This window comes from Chenopodium quinoa, unplaced genomic scaffold, assembly GCF_001683475.1.
Source record: "Chenopodium quinoa cultivar QQ74 unplaced genomic scaffold, ASM168347v1, whole genome shotgun sequence".
Taxonomy (NCBI): domain Eukaryota; kingdom Viridiplantae; phylum Streptophyta; class Magnoliopsida; order Caryophyllales; family Amaranthaceae; genus Chenopodium; species Chenopodium quinoa.
The window spans coordinates 3455134-3474355 of record NW_018742914.1 but is presented as its reverse complement, the minus strand read 5'-3'; the positions used below and the strand labels follow the sequence as shown (position 1 = coordinate 3474355).

At 33.7% G+C, this 19222-nt stretch overlaps 2 protein-coding genes across 2 annotated transcripts; both read right to left on the bottom strand.

The window, feature by feature from the left end:
* Nucleotides 1-302: 302 nt before the first annotated feature.
* Nucleotides 303-5093, bottom strand: LOC110727891 (sm-like protein LSM4). The gene is made up of 8 exons (XM_021907470.1): nt 4914-5093; nt 4740-4782; nt 4594-4635; nt 4371-4469; nt 4208-4285; nt 1248-1284; nt 959-1114; nt 303-702 (listed from the first exon to the last, which is right to left on the bottom strand). Exons 2-8 carry the CDS (start codon nt 4740-4742, stop codon nt 683-685), a joined length of 435 nt encoding a protein of 144 aa, XP_021763162.1. The 5' UTR covers nt 4743-4782; nt 4914-5093; the 3' UTR covers nt 303-682.
* A 7114-nt stretch (nt 5094-12207) lies between these two features.
* On the bottom strand, nt 12208-17729 carry LOC110727890 (uncharacterized protein Os08g0359500-like). The gene is made up of 6 exons (XM_021907469.1): nt 17607-17729; nt 15527-15713; nt 14325-14508; nt 14210-14247; nt 14044-14131; nt 12208-12712 (listed from the first exon to the last, which is right to left on the bottom strand). Exons 1-6 carry the CDS (start codon nt 17609-17611, stop codon nt 12612-12614), a joined length of 603 nt encoding a protein of 200 aa, XP_021763161.1. The 5' UTR covers nt 17612-17729; the 3' UTR covers nt 12208-12611.
* Nucleotides 17730-19222: the final 1493 nt, after the last annotated feature.

Below are 19222 nucleotides of genomic sequence, written 5' to 3'. Positions count from 1 at the left end.
TTTAAGTTATGCTAAAAAAAAATATTTTTTTTTATTGACAGTAACACAATTAAATTTGCTTGAAGGTAAGGTTATAGATTAACTTAATCTAAATAGGGTATTTTATCTTACCTTTATATAAAATAAAAATAATGGTGCCCTTGATATTGTCTATTTGCCTTACTTTGTTGCTGAAATTCCGACTTTACGAGTGTTAATAGATGGCCTTTACTGAAAACATGTGCTTGAATATAAACCAGAACCAAGTTCTTGGCCAGTAAAAAAACTGTCCAAAGATTGATTTTGATAATCAATGCAGTATAAAATCATACTTGTCAAATGAAATTAGTTTTTATAAATGAGGACTATGTTTGCTATTCGCCACCAACAACCAAAGAACTATGCCTACCAAGTGCTGTAGATATATCACTGGCTTTCGGCCTTCACAAATCACAATGACCAGGTTGAACACTAAGGGAATCAAAATGACAATTCAACCACAGAAAATTAAGCGGCAACTCATACTGTTGTACAACCTACCAAAAGATACATTATCATACTAGTAGAATCCACAAAACCACCTTGCACACACTGATTACCCTATCTTGACAAAACGAGTTTAATTCAATAAATGGTGGCTAATGCATCAAAACCAGCAAAACACCACCGCAACAAGTAGCTCAGCTCAAAACCCAGCTGCATTTCATCTACCACGGCCTCCAACTGCCAAAAAACACAAGGATGATCTACATTAGACTTTTCAAACAGTGGCCTCACCATTCTTAATACTTGTATATATAACATTGGGATGGGGGAGGTGGCTTCTGTAAACTTAGATCAGTATTGTATACTGAGTTACCAACAAATTAAATACACAGACAATGCAGCAACATATTCTAAGCGCTTAGATTTCTTATAATTGGAATCTAGATTCTTAATAGAAGAATTTAGCAGAAACAAAAAAAGAAACAAATCATACCTTTCCCACCAGGCTTCCCACTAGGACCACCCCGACCTCTGCCTCCAGCACCTTTACCTCCATCATCCATACCGCGTCCAATGCCTTTTAACTGCCGGCCAGGACCATCTTCTCTACCTCTTCCTCTCCCACGCCCTACACCAGGAGGCTTCCTATCTGAAAAGAGCAAATCATGAATCAAGAACAAATACAAAGGAGGATTATACACCAATTTATAAAATTTTCAATTTCGCAATTAAATAATAAAAACTGTGTAGCCGATTAAAATTAAAATATGACAGAATAGTACCTGTGCGGCTCTTTTCCTCCTGGACTTTATCAATGACCTGAAAAGTAAAAGCACCACAAGTAAATTAGAGACAACTCATATGAAACAAGATTCCGCAAAAAAGGTACTTCATCCATTTGTTTATAGTTGAAACGTTTCTTTATTCATGTTTGCCAACGTACAAATTCAACCATAAATATTTTTAATTATTGTTTTGCAAAATTTATAAAAAGTTACTAATTTTTGAATTGTAAATTGTGATGAATCTAATAAAATCCCACATGATTGTATTTCTTACAATGTACAAATTACAAAACACGGTCAAGGGAGAGTGTGATTAGTGCCCAAGTAAAAATGTGTCAACTAAAAACAAACAGAGGAAGTATAATATATTGTTCAACTATGAATGGAGCTACTTCAATATAACCGAAGCAGAAAGCAAGACTAATTATGATGTTAAGTTACCAATACAGAGGCATTGTAAGATTTGTAACATATAAGGGCCATCTAATTGGAGGTACACAACATACAAAATTATCACCTCCAAATTTCAAAGTATTTGCTTCGATTATTTTCAGTCCTTCACCCTAACCTTTTGTAAAGTCATCTTGCAAACTACCATTTTCTTTTTATAAAGAGAGTAAATTTTGAGAGACATTTCCATTTAAAAAACTAGATCCAAACAAATTTGGGTGCAAATTACCAGAATTTAAATATGTTATAAAGAAATTGATATACCAGGCATTTGAAGAGGGACTTTTTTAAATTCAAGTTCATAATAATAGTCATGAGATTTTATTTTATATATATATATATATATATATATATATATATATATATATATATATATATATATTTTAAATATGTTATACTAGGTTAGTGGGGTGTGTGTGTGTGTATATATATATATATAAGGAGGGCATGATATTGGGGTGTACCAAGGCTTATGATGCCCAGAATAAAAGTAACAATTTGCCAAACCCTCCCCCCCCCCCCCTCTCTCTCTCTCTCCTTTCTAACTCCATCACTACCTCAGCTTCATCCATTTTCATTCCTTTCATTTTGTCACGTATTACCCCCTTAATTTCATTAATTCCAATCTAAGAATGCTCTAAGAGAAGAGGTGGAAGGAACACGCTGAAAATAGGGATTATTGAAAAGCATATTAGAACATATAGATGATCTCATGGTATTACTTCAGTGAGTGGAGATATGTGGGATCTAAATCTCTTACTGATTGGAGTCCTATGAAGATAACGATGGAAAATTAATTATTTACTACCATTGCTCTTCTGTTGCAAATAAACCAACCAGGCTTCCTTTTGTTGAGATTTGATGGATATTAAGGGGTGTCTTTGATGCTAATTGAAACCCGAAAACACACCTCTTTTCTACAATTGGTGTCTACATACAAGCATCTGAGAAAAAGTGCCTTTCACTTACGTTGTGAATAACAAAACACAGCTAGCTATGAACAATTAGCTAGCAGGTAGCTAAGTACAACAGTATTAGGAAGTAAGGATTCAATTGCTGATTACAACACAACCAGATCCCAAGGAGCAGACACTTAACAGTCTCAAGAGAGAAGGCGAGGTGTCACAAATAGAAAACAATCTATAAAAATAGTAGATGTGCTCGTCTCATAAAAGGGTTGTCATAGTGGATTTTTAGATATTTTTAAAACTGAAGTTTGGAGCTGAAACAAAATTCCAGAGTTTCTAATTGTCATTCCACTGCTATATGGTGGCAAATCTCCATGTAGGGGAGAGAGATGACTTCTGAAATTTTTGAAGGCACCAATTCACCAAATGTGATGCAAGAATTGCATCGAGTTTGACCATTTAAAACATAATTTATTCCTAAGCAACTAAGTGTGTAAATCAAATGTGATACGGTATCACCCTCATTAGAGTTCAAGAAAACATATAGAAGAAATACGGCCATGGTTTTACAATTGATGTCTAAGAAGGAACTGAATACAAAAAATAAAAAACACTCACTATGAACTAAATATACAAAGAGGGAAATGAGTATGATTTTGCAATTGATATCTAATTGGAATCTTAAATTAAAAAAAAAAAATGATTTACATCCCTATCCAAAGAATGATCAATCGAAATTGATAGAAAAGAGTATGAGTCTGCAATTGATGTCTAATTGGGATTTCAAAAAATAATTTACATCCCTATCTAAAAAAGATCAAATCAAGGCAGCGTAAATTCAAGGTTATCAAGTGAAACATGAGCATCACCTGCAGGTTGCAGCTGAATTATGTTCATGAGAAGCATGGACAATGCAGAAAAAGCACATTTATATCACTACCTTGTTTCCATAATTAGTTGTAATAAGCCATACCTTACAATTTTTGGACAAATTTTACAACTACCTTATTGAATTTTAGCTTGTTGGCACATACAGGATGTAGATTACATACTTTCTTGCATTTAAGCAGCCATAGGCTATAAAGTAAGTGTTGAGCTCTAGTGTTTTTCCTAAAGCATTATCAGGTATGCAGTCCAAGAAAAACCTTTCATCTTAGAGAAAGGAAGACATAACAACTCCATGAAACATATACAGCATATCCAGATGCTAAAAACAAAACCCACATTAGAATAAGAGAGCCCCCTCAGACTAATTCCATACTTTAAGATTTTGAATTGGGAGGCAAGTATTATTACAATGATTGTGAAGTGACTTCTTGAGACTCGAGTGGAAGTTACATCATCGGAAGTTTGGGTCTCAACACGAGTTTCAAAATTGAAAACTAACCTTATGTCCTGTCATTGCAGACTAAAATAATGTGATCATCAATGGATGCGCCCTCTATACTATAGACCACACAATTCAAACACCTTCCCCCCAACCCCAACGAAAAGGAAAGAAGGAAGAGAGACAAGCAGGATCCTAACAAATCAATAAGATTGAATAAGTACAATACAACATTCGCAACTCTCTCCAACGAAAAAGAAACGAAACCTTACCTCATCAGGCACTCGTAAATACTTGATAGTATTTCCTCGGATGTAACATTCGGGCATTCTCCAAAACCTATCTCCATCCTGCAATTCGCGTTAATAAACTCATATTTCACACCCGAAAACTCGATTAAAGTTAACTCATCAATCAAAAGGCAGACTTAATTACCTTAGAGGTACAGATAACTTCACGAAGATGAATATTCATCCATGTATCACAATTAACCAAATGCCCATTATATGTCTCCCCATTCTTCAACTCCACCAACTATTAATTATAAAAAACAAAAATTCAATCTTGGGTATATCCCAAAATTCAAAACAAAATATAAAAAAAAAAAACTAAAATTTAACAAAAAATAAAATAAAATTTGGGTATTAAGCGTACTAACCATAGGATGGCCTTGCGCAGTCTTCAGTAATGATAGAGGAAGCTGAAATTTTCAAGCATAAAATTGAATTACTTGGAAAAAATAAGATACGTAGTTTAAATCATAAGAATAAGAAAATCAACTAAAATTAAAGAGAGATGAATTACCATTGTGAACTAGAATTAGATAAATCGATCAAAGAGCAAAGAACTGCAACAAATACCAAGAACAAAAATTGAAATTCAATCAAATTTTAGAGAGCGAATTGTGGATTCAAAGATACAATTAACTAGAATTTGAAAGAATTAAGCAATGAAATAATATAAGAAAGCGATTAATACCTAGAAAGTGAAAGAGTTCGACTTCTGGGAAAATTTTAATGTGCCCTAATTCAATCGAATCCTGAATTTGGGGAAATAATAGTGAGGAAAGGAGGAAAGGCACGGCTTTTGTACTCGAATTCCGAAGGAGTACTTCTTACTTGGTACTTCAATTTTCCAAATTCAACATACTTTAGGGTTTGTATTTAGGGGTTGCAAACAATATTATTAATATTATTATATTAATCCGTATTAAGAAAAATTACCATCAACAGTCCCAACTTTACAAGGTTTATACTACTCTTTTCGTTTCACAATAATATTATTTACGTAATTACATATATCTTTAATCTCACACTAACAAAAATTATAAAAATCGGATATTAATAATGTACTAATCAAGACGAATAAAACCAGATTTCATATGATTATGTTTAGGGTTGGCAATCCCTGATCCGACCCGAAGTTACTGAGAGAAACCCAAACACAACCCGAACCCTAACAACCTAAATTCGACCCAATTTGACCTAAATTTTCATATTTCACAATAATATTAAGTTTTACACTGTTTTGATATTTTCTAAGCAAAACCAGAAATCTGACTCGAACCCGACTGACTGACTCGAATTGTCATCCCTAATTAGGTTTGTTCTTATATAATAGAGAAAAATTTAGAAGATTTCCTCTAATTTTTAATAATCAAAATATTATAAATGGTACTAACACTATGAAATGAAGGGAATATCAATAACTTAGAGAAATTCTACTATTGGGGTCTTTCTCAAAAAAAAAAAAAAAAAAATCCTCCCAAGGGCTCCAACACACTAAACACTCACCCCTTCGTTTAGGTCTTGTTCTCTTCACCTTAAAATAATTTTTTTTCAGTAAGACGGACCACTAAATATTTAACACGTAACAATTTTAACCTATTTACCAGCTAGTAAGTTATAAACTATTTTAAGAAGGACCTCCCAAAACTTGGGACTACCTTGAGTTAATCAATAGTGTTGATTGTTGACTTTTAAGTTAAAGAAGAACGTTCATAGTTAGTACCGGTAGTGTCTAAGTTTTTCTTATAATTATTATGGAATATTAATTATTATACTTTTTGTTAGCTATTTTATTTCAAAAAAAATAATTAATTAGAACAGTATTAAATTAGTGATTCAATTAATAAAAACAATACAAAGTATAAGTTTAGCAAAAAAAATAACTTTGCTAAACAAAAATAAACTATGTTTAGTAAAAATCATAAACAATAACGACTTAGTTAAAATCAAGACTTTTTTTTTAATTAAGGAAAAAAAAAGAGTTAAATTATATTAATTTATTAAAAATAATTTAAGCTTAGTAAATATTAAATGAAAAGGTTATATCCGCATATGGGATGGATTTTACTTAGACCTAATATATTGATGTGATGAAATATATGATTAAACTTAGGCCCTATTTGATTCACCTTCATTTTGCTTAACTGAAATTATTTTCACTGAACTGAACTTAATTTTACTAAACTGAAATTATTTTTACTGAACTTAAATTATTTTTACTGAACTGAAATTAGTTATACTGATTTTCTATTATAATTCTTCTTTAAGAAAACTGAATTTTACTGAACTGAACTTATTTTTACTGAACTGAAATTATTTTTACTGAATTGAAATTAATTTTACTGAAATAAACTTATTTTTACTGAACTGAAATTATTTTTACTTAATATTATTTTTTTAAGATGAAGAGAACAGGGCCTTATAAGACTTTAATTACAAAGTATTAGGATCATTCTAAAAGTTGAAATAATGATTATTTGTTACTTAAAATCTAAAGTTAAAATCTTGATTAAGGCGAATTTCCACTAATTATATAATTAATATATAAAGCTAAATTTTTAGTCAGATTACGAAACAGCGACACTTGTCGTTCCAAATTTTTGCCAAAGTGTCGCGTCACGTTGGATAGATTTATATAAACTTCAATTCACAGGATAAAAAAAAAAAAATTAATTTAGAATTCTATTTTCAATAAAATTTGGATAGAATCTTAGGATAAAATTGTTAGTTTAGAGTTTTATTTTCAATAAAGTACTAATATTTCAACCTGATCATGCTGGGGTTGCTCGGCTTTTAAGTTCAAACATTTCTGGCTTTCCAATGAAGGGTGTGGCGGGGTGGTGAGCGATGCTTGGGTAGAAGCGGTCAGGCTTGGAATTCGGCAGAAGATTGCTTTTTGTGGGGAAAGGCTCGCTAGTTGGGCAGCTCTGACCTTCGGTGCCATCAAGAAAAAAATAAAAAAGGCTGAAGCTGCGTTGAAAGTGTTAAAGGAAGGGGCCATGGACGGTGCAAAATTGGAACAATGTCATACTATTTCTACTGAGCTCGATTCTCTTTATTTGTTGGAGGAGTCATATTGGTTTGCTCGTGCTCGGGCAAATGAGTTACGCGATGGGGATAGAAACACAAAATATTTCCATCATAAGGCTAGTCAACGGAAGGCAAAAAACCGAATTAGTGGGCTCTTTGATGATAATGGAGTGTGGAAAAACAAAAAAGTTGACATTGAAAAATTGATCGCTTCCTACTTTACCAAGCTATTTGCCACTAGCTCCCCAACTGGGTTTCAGGATGCAATGGGAGGCCTTAATACATTGGTGACAGATGAGATGAATTCTTTCCTGGACAAAGAACCGTCGGCAGAAGAGATAAAACATGCGTTATTCCAAATGCACCCTAATAAGGCGTCGGGCCCTGATGGTATGTACGCTTTATTTTTCCAGAAATTTTGGCATGTCATTGGGTCTGATATTATTGCTTATGTTCATAATTGGTGGAATGGGAATGTGGACTTGGCTGATATAAATAATACTTGCATTGTGCTCATTCCGAAATGTGATAAACCAACACTGATTTCGAAATTCAGACCTATAAGTTGTTGCAATGTTATTTATAAAATCATCTCTAAGGTGTTGGAAAATAAGTTGAAAAAATTTCTTGGTGATATTATATCCCCAAATCAGAGTGCTTTTGTCCCGCAGAGGCTTATTACTGATAATGCTATTGTAGCTTTTGAAATTTTTCATGCTATGAAAAGAGGTGGTGAAGGAAAGAATGGCAATGTAGCGTTAAAACTGGATATGAGCAAAGCATATGATAGGGTGGAATGGGTGTTTTTAGAACAGGTGATGACTAAGCTGGGGTTCTCGACTGCGTGGATTCATCGGATTATGTGTTGTCTTAAGAGTGTCTCTTTCGCTTTTAAGATAAATGGGCAGATTTCGGGGTCTGTGACTCCAACTAGAGGATTACGCCAGATCCTATTTCTCCGTACTTATTTCTGTTATGTGCGGATGCTTTTTCGACGCTTATTTCCAAAGCGGCCAACGGTAACTTAATTCATGGTGCCAGAATCTGTAGAAATGCTCCCAGGGTGTCACATTTATTTTTTGCAGATGATAGTATACTTTTTGCTAAGGCAAATGTGCAAGAATGCTCGGTTATAGATGATATTATCAGCAAATATGAGAGAGCTTTGGGTCAGAACGTCAATCTAAGCAAGACTGAAGTTGTGTTTAGCAAAAATGTAGATCTTGATCGAAGGTAGGAAATTATTCAGATTTTGGGTGTTAGAGAGGTTGAACGACATGAAAAGTACCTTGGTTTGCCTACTATCATTGGGAGATCGAAAAAGGCAATTTTTGCAGGGTTGAAGGAGAGAGTATGGAAAAAGTTGCAGGGATGGAAAGAGAAGCTATTGTCTAGACCGGGTAAAGAGGTGCTTATTAAGGCGGTGGCTCAGGCGATCCCGACTTATATGATGAGTATATTCAAACTCCCGGATGGTCTCATTGATGAAATTCACTCTATGTTCGCAAGATTTTGGTGGGGATCCACAGAGAACACAAGAAAGATGCATTGGCAACGATGGGAAAGCTTGTGTAAACCCAAGGCTCTTGGTGGGTTGGGGTTTAGGGATTTGAAATGCTTTAATCAAGCTTTGTTGGCAAAACAGTTGTGGAGGCTACACCATAATCCGGGCACTTTAATACACACAATTTTAAAGGCAAAGTATTTCAAGAATTGTGAGGTCCTCAAGGCTACTTGCGGCTTTGATCCAAGTTATGCTTGGAGGAGCATGTGGGGTGCTAGAGGTGTGCTGCTCGAAGGTCTTAAGTGGAGAGTGGGGAATGGGAGTGCTATAAGGGTGTGGGATGAAGCTTGGCTACCCGGGAACTCCTCGGCAATCGTTCCAACTCCGAGAGCTACTAGTGATATGGGCTTGAGAGTCAGCGATTTGATAGACCACAACTGCGGTGAGTGGGATATGAATATTATTGCTAGCAATTTTGACAGTGTAGATATTGAGAGAATTCTTAAAATTCCTCTATCTCCGAATAGCCCGGTGGATAAAATGTTTTGGTGGCCTTCGAATGATGGAGCATATACGGTAAGGTCTGGGTATTGGTTGTGCAAGAAAGTTCCTGCAGTATTGCAAGGGGTTGATATGAATGAGGTGTGGAGGTTAATTTGGTCGATGAAGTGTCCCCCGAAGCTACAACATTTTCTGTGGAGAGCTTGCAAAGGTTTTCTAGCTGTCAAAGAAAGGCTACATTATCGCCATATCACGCCAGAGAAGAGCTGCAGCATCTGTAATGCCTCGGAGGAGTCAATTAATCACGCAATTTTTGAATGCAAAGCAGCAACAGAGGTTTGGGCAGCTAGCCCATTGTTTTCCCAGGTTAGTGCAGCGCCATCTAATAGCTTTGTAGAACGCTTTTTGTGGTACTCAAAAAATGTGTCAAAGGATGAATTGTTGTCTATTGCTTCCCTTGCTTGGGCTGCTTGGCATTGTAGAAACAAATATATATTTGAGCAAGAGGCTTTTAATGCTGTGGATGTTGCGCGTGGTTGGGTGAAGTATGTGAAAGAGAGCTTGGAGTATGCTGTAAGGACTGGGATTAAATCAGCCCTCTGTTGCGTGTAATGCTGTGCGTGGTTGGAGTTGTCCTATGGCTGGAAGGGTGAAAGTAAATTGTGATACACATTTGGGTGTGAAGACTGGGTTGGGCGTGGTCATTAGAAGCGAGCAGGGCACAATTATTGCCGCAGCAGTGCGAGTTGTTGGAGCTGGCTGGGAGGTGGATGCTGCTGAGGCAGCAACGTGTAGGTATGGGCTCCAAGTGGCGAGAAGATTGGGATTCACTGATGTCCACCTCGAATCTGATGCTGCTCGTGTCGTGAACGATGTGAACTCGAGAGCTAAGGGCTTCTCTCCTATCTATCTTTTATATGATGATATTATTAGTTTGGCTTCGTATTTTAGTTCGTTTTGTTTTTCTCATGTAAAGCGTGCGGGTAACACCCTAGTTCATAGTGTTGCACGATGGGACACTAGAGATTGTAATGAACGTGTTTCTCTTAGTCCGTTTTCCCAAAGCTTAATATCTTTGGCGGAAATTGATCTTCTTTAATGTTATTTCGCAGCGTGTTTCAAAAAAAAAGTACTAATATTTCATAGGTACAAATTGAATTATAATTTTATCCACAAAATAATTAGATTTTAACTCTCAATAATTATCATATAAATTTATATTTTGTATTATAATATTTTGGAGCAAAAGAAGTAGTTAAAAACGTACCACATCCATTTATAATATATTATAATCCATTAAAATATAATATACTTCACAATCTAATATAATTTTATTACTGCCTTCAAAATTTATTTTTTGAAATGTAGACCTGTCAATCGGGTTGAGTTAAGATTCATTTCGATAGGGTCATTTCAGGTTACATGTCAAGAAATGTTCAACTTTAGCCCAAGGTTTTGGGTTGACCCAATAGGCTTAAAACAATTTATTTTTTTTAAGTTTATTTTTGCTATTTTTTAGAATTTTTTAATATTTTAGGCCTACTTTGCTATTTTTTGAATATATATAATTGAACATTTTCACTAATATTATTATTACTTATTAGTCATTACTTGTCTATTACATAATTTAAATAGTAAAAAAAAAAAAAACACATCAATTCCTAATTATTTTGGTATACATTTTAAAATTTGACATATAGATTAAAAATTTATCTTAAAATTTATTAAACAACCCGGACATCGCACGGGGCACAAAACTAGTTTATTATAAAAAGAAGTTAAAGTTATTCGGATCGTATTTAAAGTTACTCTTATATATTACAAAAGTTATAATTTTTTTATCCAAATTTTACCCTTATAAACACTTAGGAGTTAGGGCATGTTCTTATATGTTAAAACAATTCAGTGCAATTCAATTCAGCCCATTTCAGTTCAGCTCCTAATTTTCTTCTCTTATAAAATATTCAGTTCAGTTCAGTTCAGCTCCTAATTTTCTTCTCTTATAAAATATTCATTTCTGTTTAGTTCAGCTGAGTTCAGTCAATAAGAACAGGTCTTTAGTAGAAAGTCTATATCTATATCTATCTATACTTAGTATTTAAAAATACAAACCATCATCCTCATAGTGCCACATATAAATTATATTTTTCACCAATGCCATATGTCATTTCATTTAACCTTTCTCATATTAAAAAAAATACATTAGCTTTAATTCAATACACGAATAAATGTTTGGTTTACTTTCCCCCAACTAAATATCTTCTACAATTACATTCAATTTTCACCTCTTTTTATCTTTTATAAACTATTTATTTTCCAATAAAAAAATATGTTATAAAATTAAAAATTATATAATATATCTATAAACAATCCGTGCATTGCATGGGCCAAAAGACTAGTTACATATTAATATACAATCAAATCAATATTATTAAAAGGTACTATTAAAGAGATTAAAGACATAAAAATTATTAAAGTTATCTTTAAATGGACCGTCTAACAATAAATTAATGTAAACCCACTTTATACAAGACTTATTGTCCGGATATTTCTTCAAATTTCACCATTCTCTTTTTCACAGTTTAAGCATACTTCTTAGATGGAGGGAATATAATTCATTTGGAAATTTTCAAATAATTATGTAATATCAATGTCCATCACTTTTGTATGACAAACAAAAACTCCAAATGGTACAATTAAAAAAACTTCAAGTACAAAGCATAAAACGAGCAGCGTTGTGAATCTTGTCTTATGACCTTTAAGTTAGTGGCAATGCGAGAGTATAAATAGGTTAGTAACTTGATCTTGGAAAAATGAACTATGATAGGATAGTTTTTATTACTGCTGACTACAGATCACCGTTGTTGATACTCCGAATAAGCTTTCACCCGACTCACATTTCAACATCCAATCTAACCAAAATTATATAGTCGGTAACTTACTACTCGTATTTTAGAGGAAGTTGAAACCAAATGAATTTACTAGCAACACAGAGTGGAAGAACAATGCCATAGGCCATAGCACCTTCAGTATCCTAGACATAAACATGACAATCATAATCATATTGACCATAAAATCCATGTGAAATATTTAGTTAACAAGGTCTTGAAACCAGCTGTCATAAAAAAGAGAACTCAAATATCTAGACAGCCTAAAAATCCTACTTTGAATGCTTCAGATGAGCCTGGGTACGCCTGTAGCTGCCAGATTCCTGGGAAAAGGACCGCTAACAGAAAATCTGTCCCACTCCCAAAATACAGAAGCAAACAATTCCAAAGACGAAGAGACTGCTCAGTCTACGCCACAAACCACTATAATAGCAGGCCCAATCATGTGGCTGGGCTGCTTTCAACCTTATGCGCTCGACGCTTCAGTCTTCTCTGCAGCAGCTGCTCCCTCCAGCTTCTCATCTCCTTCTCTTTCAGCACCATCCTCTGGTTTTGACACTTCTGCCTCTGCATAGGAGAATGCAATAAAACTCCGTTAACAAGGGAACTGATACTTGTCTCTCCAGCTAGGTAACATTAAATCAAATGAGCAGAGCACAGACAAATAGATTAAGCATATGTATGAGCATGAAAAGTATTATCCCATAGTTCTCGTCTTTCTTCACAGGCAATGCTCAACATACAGATGACAGCAAATGCATCATAGCACCATCATATGGATTGAGTAGGTGAGGCATTCTCATAGATGTACATGTCCAGATCCCTTCAGAGTTCAGAGATTGACATATACTAAGTCCATCATATAATGATGTTACTTTGAATTTTCGCATTATTCACGAACTCCACTTACATCATTTTTTAAAATTTAAATGCAAAGCAACATATAGCATAGTGATGTGTTGTGTTTTTAAGATTCATCTAGATATATATCTTCAAAATTTCAACTTATTATAATTTTTATAAACTCACAATTAGATATATTAATGCTATAATAAACACTGGCAAGCATAAAAATGTAAAGTTTCATCTTTACAGAACATAGGTAGTAAACAACAGCTTAACAAGATGAAAAAACAACAAGAAAGAGAGTTAGACAGAAGATAATGGAGCTAAGATAACCCCATGATCGGTATTGTGATAATAATTCCTAGTGCTAGCTTTGTTGGGAACTTTATCAGCTCCGTCCAGTAAAAATACTTGCAAAGTGACTTTGATTTCACTGTTCAGCTTACAAGTTGAGAGCATTAAACTACAAACACGTACATATGGAAGAAAAGGAAGGAATCTGAGACAGATTTATAGTGTAATTTAATTGGTTTTAGAATATGAAAGAATAAAAGACAAGTTATTTTTTAAAAGGTTAAGTATAAAATTTTTGTATCCTCAATCTGAACACTTTGGTAGTCGAAGCAATAGCACAATACTACCAACATTGAAATAGTGGAGCACCAGACTGCCACAGCATAAAATCCAATAATAAAGAAACAATTGGTTCTCCTTTATAAAAAAAATAAAAATAAAAATAAAAAAAGAAAAGAAAAAGAAAAACAAAGACAACAATTGGTAATTGCCTGAATGCTTTGGGAATAAACATTCAAGTATGTGTCACATTCTTTTGCTAATTGCTTTGTTGTGTTGATAATACAAAATTACAAACCAGATCATGTTGCCCAACTTTCAACTTGAAGAGAAATAGGCAAAACATAGTAAGAAAAAAAGATATCTCTAATGCAACAACTCAAAGATTAAGTGCAAGAAGCATGAAGTAAATACTTATATATTGAAAGTGAGAGAAACAAGAAATTAAAGTAATCATAACATAGTATCAATATGCTTACCATCATCATCACTGTCTTCAAATTCATCACCACCACCACCACCAAGTCCACCAAGTCCACCAAGTGCACCACCCATATCTCCGAATTTCTGCAAATTTAAAATGAATCAGAAGCCAAAACAAACTGCAGGGGTATGAGTATTGTATAAAACAAAAACCATCCTTACCGAGAAGTCCATTCCACCAAGATCAAAGTCTCCCGGACCTGAGGAAGCAAAGACATGTTAGATAAGCTACAATCACCACATGAAGTTGTTAAGAAAATGAAGAAACCACACATACCAGCACCACCAGGTGCACCAGCACCAGCACCAGCATCATCATCTTCATCTGCCCACTTGTCCCAATCAACCTTCACGTAATGTGGAGGCTTACCCTCCCCACGCAGAAGCTTATTCCACCATTTTTTCTCTGCCTTCTCCAGAACACAGAATATGCTTCTTACTCCATAGCTAATTTTGCTTTCCTAAAATATTATATAAAAAAACAAATATATAAATAAATGATGAGCAGATCAAATTAAGGAAAGAAATGATTGCCCAAACATAATTATCTCCCAAATAAATAAATAGAACTCAATGAGCAAACAGAACCTAAATTGACCCAGTGACTCCAGGACATAGTTGCATATATCTAGTACTCTGAAGTTATGGTCAAAGAATGCAGCTGTCCCAATGTGAAATTTTACAAGAGGCAAATCTGGCTAAGTAAAGGGCACTACAACAACCTTCAAAGTTCAATTCAAAGAAGCACTAAAATAAACATGTGAATCTTGTGTTCTTCAATGGGCACTGACCTCACAATGTTGTAGGGCTATGAATTTTCTCACATCCATTGGGAAGATGCAAGTCCTAAGGACTAATTAGTAAAAAAAAAAAAAAAAAAAAAAAAAAAAAAAAAAAAAAAAAAGGGCCAAGAGAGTGTCACCATCACCATGTAAACATTGTGCAAATAGAAATATTGTGCAGAAAATATGCTTTAAAAAGGTACTCCCTCTGTTTTTCAATACTTGCTCCACTTTCCTTTTTCAGCCGTTTTTAAATACTTGCTCCATTTCCCTATTTGGCAATCTTTTACAATATTTAATTCATTTCTCTCACCTAGTGGACCCAACATAAACCATATTTTATTAATTTCATATTCTTTATCCTCCAATTATCTCAACTACTTTTGTTTTTTTATTCTTCCCCCTACCCTCCATATATTATTACTCTTTCCAATTTCTCGTAAAACTCCACGCATGGAGAAATGGAGCAAGTATTTAAAAACAAAGGGAGTAAGAGTCAACGCAATACAACAGATACATTGCCAGATTAACTCCGTTCACAACTACATACCAAGCCAATGTACACAAGAGCTAAAAAGACTATAAAAAAAAGCTTAACTAAATTAAAAAAATTAATTAAGACAAGCTAACTATAGTAACAATTGAGAAGAAATGCACACAACATTCTAGTAAGATAAGCCATGACCCTTAAAATTACCTCTACATCGACCTTGTCAAAAAGATCTAGTGTAAGTTCATAAGCATTATCACCAGCTCCACCGGTGGCAGAAAATGTAAAGGTTCCTTCAGGAGCTAGATTAACTTTCGGGTTTTTTGCATCAGGAAGCATCACAGTCAGGTACACTTTGTCTTCCCTCTCGGCCCATTTAACTTCAGGATGACGACTGCATAAAACAGGAATAAAAAGTGATTTAGCAGAAGTGCTACATCAGAAAAGATACAAGTTCAGACCACTTTCACGTTTAAACAATGTCAGCACACTGTAAGTTTAGAAAATTTTTAAACATGGCTCATACTTCTACATGCAACAAAAATTCACTACCTTAAGGAGGCATGAATTCAGTAAAATTCAAAAAAACCATTCTAATTCAGTTACTCAAACTGTTCTTGAATCACAAGTCTTTTTTTATTTGCTATCATATGAAAGAATTTGGCTGACAAACCTTAAATATCCTTCACTCTTATAAATTGTAACATCTTCATCATACCATTGCAGAATTTCATGGATATCACTAATGGTAGCATGAGTTAGTACGGTTCTTAATTTACTCAATCTACTTCTTTCATTTTTTAACAAGTAATTTTTTCTTGGAAGTTCATAACAAGTGCGACATCAATACTTTTGGAAAGATTTCTCTTTATCTCACTCGGGTCTCTCCTTATCACATGGGACCACCTTACAATATCTCTCTATCTCTCTTCTATCTCCCAAAAAAAAAAAAAAAACCTCACCTACATGTTGCATTTTTAAAATAAAATAAAATTGAGAAGCATCATTTTCATACAGGCAAAAAATGAGAATGTGGCTTATACAAGCCCAAGAAGCTAAAAAAACCCGCTGCATAATGTTACAAACACTGCAGAAAGCTACGCAGAACTAGGGTTTATGGAATTCATTTCTGATGAAATAAACATCTTAAAAATCAACCAGAAGTTTTTGTTCTAACGGATCAACAAAGCCAATTACAATACCTTCATAAAATAAGCGGAGTACCAGAGTTCAGTCCTAATACAAAAATCATAAGCTATACCTGTATACCTTAATCCAATAACCTGAAAACCTATTCCTCATACTCACAACTCAAAAAACTTAAAATACTAGACAGAAATTAGACAAGAACTTGTGCAAGTCATGCACTCAAATGAAAAAATGAATAATTCACAAAAGCAACCTTTAGCACACCCCTTCTTTGTTTGGCACCATACAAAAAAAGCGAAAGGTCAGTTGTGCACCTCTCCTACCTAGTCTATACTATACCAAAGTGTTACTTCACCAACCATTATTCGACAGAACTTACTGATAGAAAAGAAACAAATATCTTTCATTTATGGACTACAAGTTGACTTTCACTAACTTGCTAACCCTATAGACAGATAGGTTAAATAAAAATAAAATGACAAAACAGTATTCCGACAATGGCGCAAGAGCCACAAGACATAATCAATGTGGGCAAGTAATACTGCCTAAAACTCCGGGAGCCATTAAACAAAAACAAAGGGCTCCATCATATTGTAAATAACAAATGCTAACATAACGGATCCTCCAAGCACGACGAAACGTAGAGTCGAAAAACAAGGTTCACATATTTAATCCCTAATAATCATGGGAAGGATCACTACATATAAAATTAAAATCCGACAATCCCAAAGGTCCCGCCTTTCAACATTAAATTTATCATCTAACAATAAAAATTAATAACACAGCACAAACACGAGTTAATGTGCTAAAACAAAGAACCAGATATAACAACCCAGAAATGATAAACCCTAACCCCAACCAAGGTTTTCAAATTACAACAACAATAACCACAAAACACAAATTCTAAACACAATCAATTCAACAAGTTTTATAATTAGGGCAGATTTCAAGATTACAATGCCGAAATCGACATTGCTAAAAGCGATTCAAAAATGTTGATAAACCCTAAATAAAACCCGCCGCCATTTCTTCAAAATGGAAAAATCAAACACATAATTTAAACATAAAATAAAGAAAATTGAAGCACGAAATTGAGATTATGAAGATCGAAAAAGAGGAGAGAGAAAAGGAAGAATACCTCATTTTGTGGTTTAGGAGAGAGAAAGTAGAAAACCCTAGAAGAAGAGGTAAGAGAGAAATGAGAATGAGTTGGAATTGCAGAAGAAGCACAAAAGAAATGTGGTGATTTGTTTTAAAGTAGTAAGATGTCGAGTGAAATTACTGTTACAGTTGGAAATTGGAAACTCATCGGTCCAATTATACTTGACCATGGGTTGCTTCTTTTCTGCTTTGTTTAAGGCCCATCGATGTTACGATAAATTCTCATTGTGGCTCTGTATTTTTGTACTCCGTATAATTGTATTATAAGGTCCCGTTTAATTCATCTTATTTTTTATAAATTGAAATTATTTTTATTGAATTGAATTTTTTTTGATGAACTTATTAATTTAACTGACCTGAAATTAATTTTACTAAACTAAAATTACTTTTGCTGAACTAATTATTTTTACTGATTTTCTATTATATTTCTTCTTTGAATTTACTGATTTTTACTAAACTGAAATTATTTTTACCGAACTAAAATTATTTTTGCTGAATTGAACTTACTTTTGCTGAAATGAAATTATTTTTACTAAATATTTTTTTAGGTAAAGTGAACAGGGCCTAACACCCGAAAAATTCATTTTCTTCAAAATTTTCATTTTATTTATAGATTATTTAAATAAGAAAATCTAAAACATTATCGCTACCGTGACAACGGCTTAGGATTTTATTAAAATATACATAAAATTTTTTAAGCCATTTCAAAATCAAAATAAAACTTCAAACCAACTTTTTTTGAGGAGAAACTTCAAACCAACTTAAATCAAAATAACTTAAATTATTTTTTTGACGAAAAAAAAAACACAACCTTAAATACAAACTAGAATTGTAGTATAATAGTTCTAATTATCATACTAGTATATAAACACAAATATTGTAGCTCTCCACACAAAATCCCTTGACATGCTTCAAGCTTCTATACCTGAACATGCCTTAGACAATCTCAATTGCTTGTCATGAATGGACCATCACATGCAAGGCCAATATAAAGCATGCATCACCAAAACTGAGTACATACATCGCATAGAAATACACTAACATTATTTAACCTAATAACTCACCATTTTTACTTGTCGTCAACATAACTTTGTCTCATGTAAGGTTTAGGTTTGGGCCACACCAGTCATTAAGAAAGAAAGTTCACTTTACAAGACTAAAAGGTTTCATCCCAAATCTATATGACAATAGAAGGAGTAACCCCTTATCCTTATAAATTGTGTAACTCTTTTTTTTTACATATGTGTTTTTTTTTTTTTTTTTTTTTTTTTTTTTGTGGTGTTTAGAGAGCCTCAAGGCGGGAGTGAGAATCGATCCCATGATCTCCTAAAACCGAAAGGAAAGCTCCAACCTTACATGACCACTTATATATGTTCTTTTAGAAGTTTATACTTCAGCAGATGCTACAAATCGCTTCCTTATTATGGTTCCCTTTTTTTTTTTTTATTAGTGTTACTTGATTTATGTTGCTACAATAATTGAGTAGAATATGAGGTAATTTTTAACAAGTAGAAACAATAATGAACTAAAAACCAAAAAGGCCTTTCCTCCATAACTTCAACTAAATCTTTACAACTAAGCATGTAAAAGCTG

Bases quoted from the DNA above. Each gene is read 5' to 3' on its own strand.
- LOC110727891 (XM_021907470.1), bottom strand. The intron at 4,470-4,593 runs GTTAGTACGCTT...TATAATTAATAG, and splicing joins CTGCGCAAGGCCATCCTATG to TTGGTGGAGTTGAAGAATGG. The intron at 703-958 runs GTATGATTTGTT...GTTTTTTGGCAG, and splicing joins TGGGAAGCCTGGTGGGAAAG to TTGGAGGCCGTGGTAGATGA.
- LOC110727890 (XM_021907469.1), bottom strand. The intron at 14,509-15,526 runs GTAATTTTAAGG...ATAATATTTTAG, and splicing joins TTGACAAGGTCGATGTAGAG to GAAAGCAAAATTAGCTATGG. The intron at 14,248-14,324 runs GTATGTGTGGTT...TTGCTTCCTCAG, and splicing joins TGGTGCACCTGGTGGTGCTG to GTCCGGGAGACTTTGATCTT.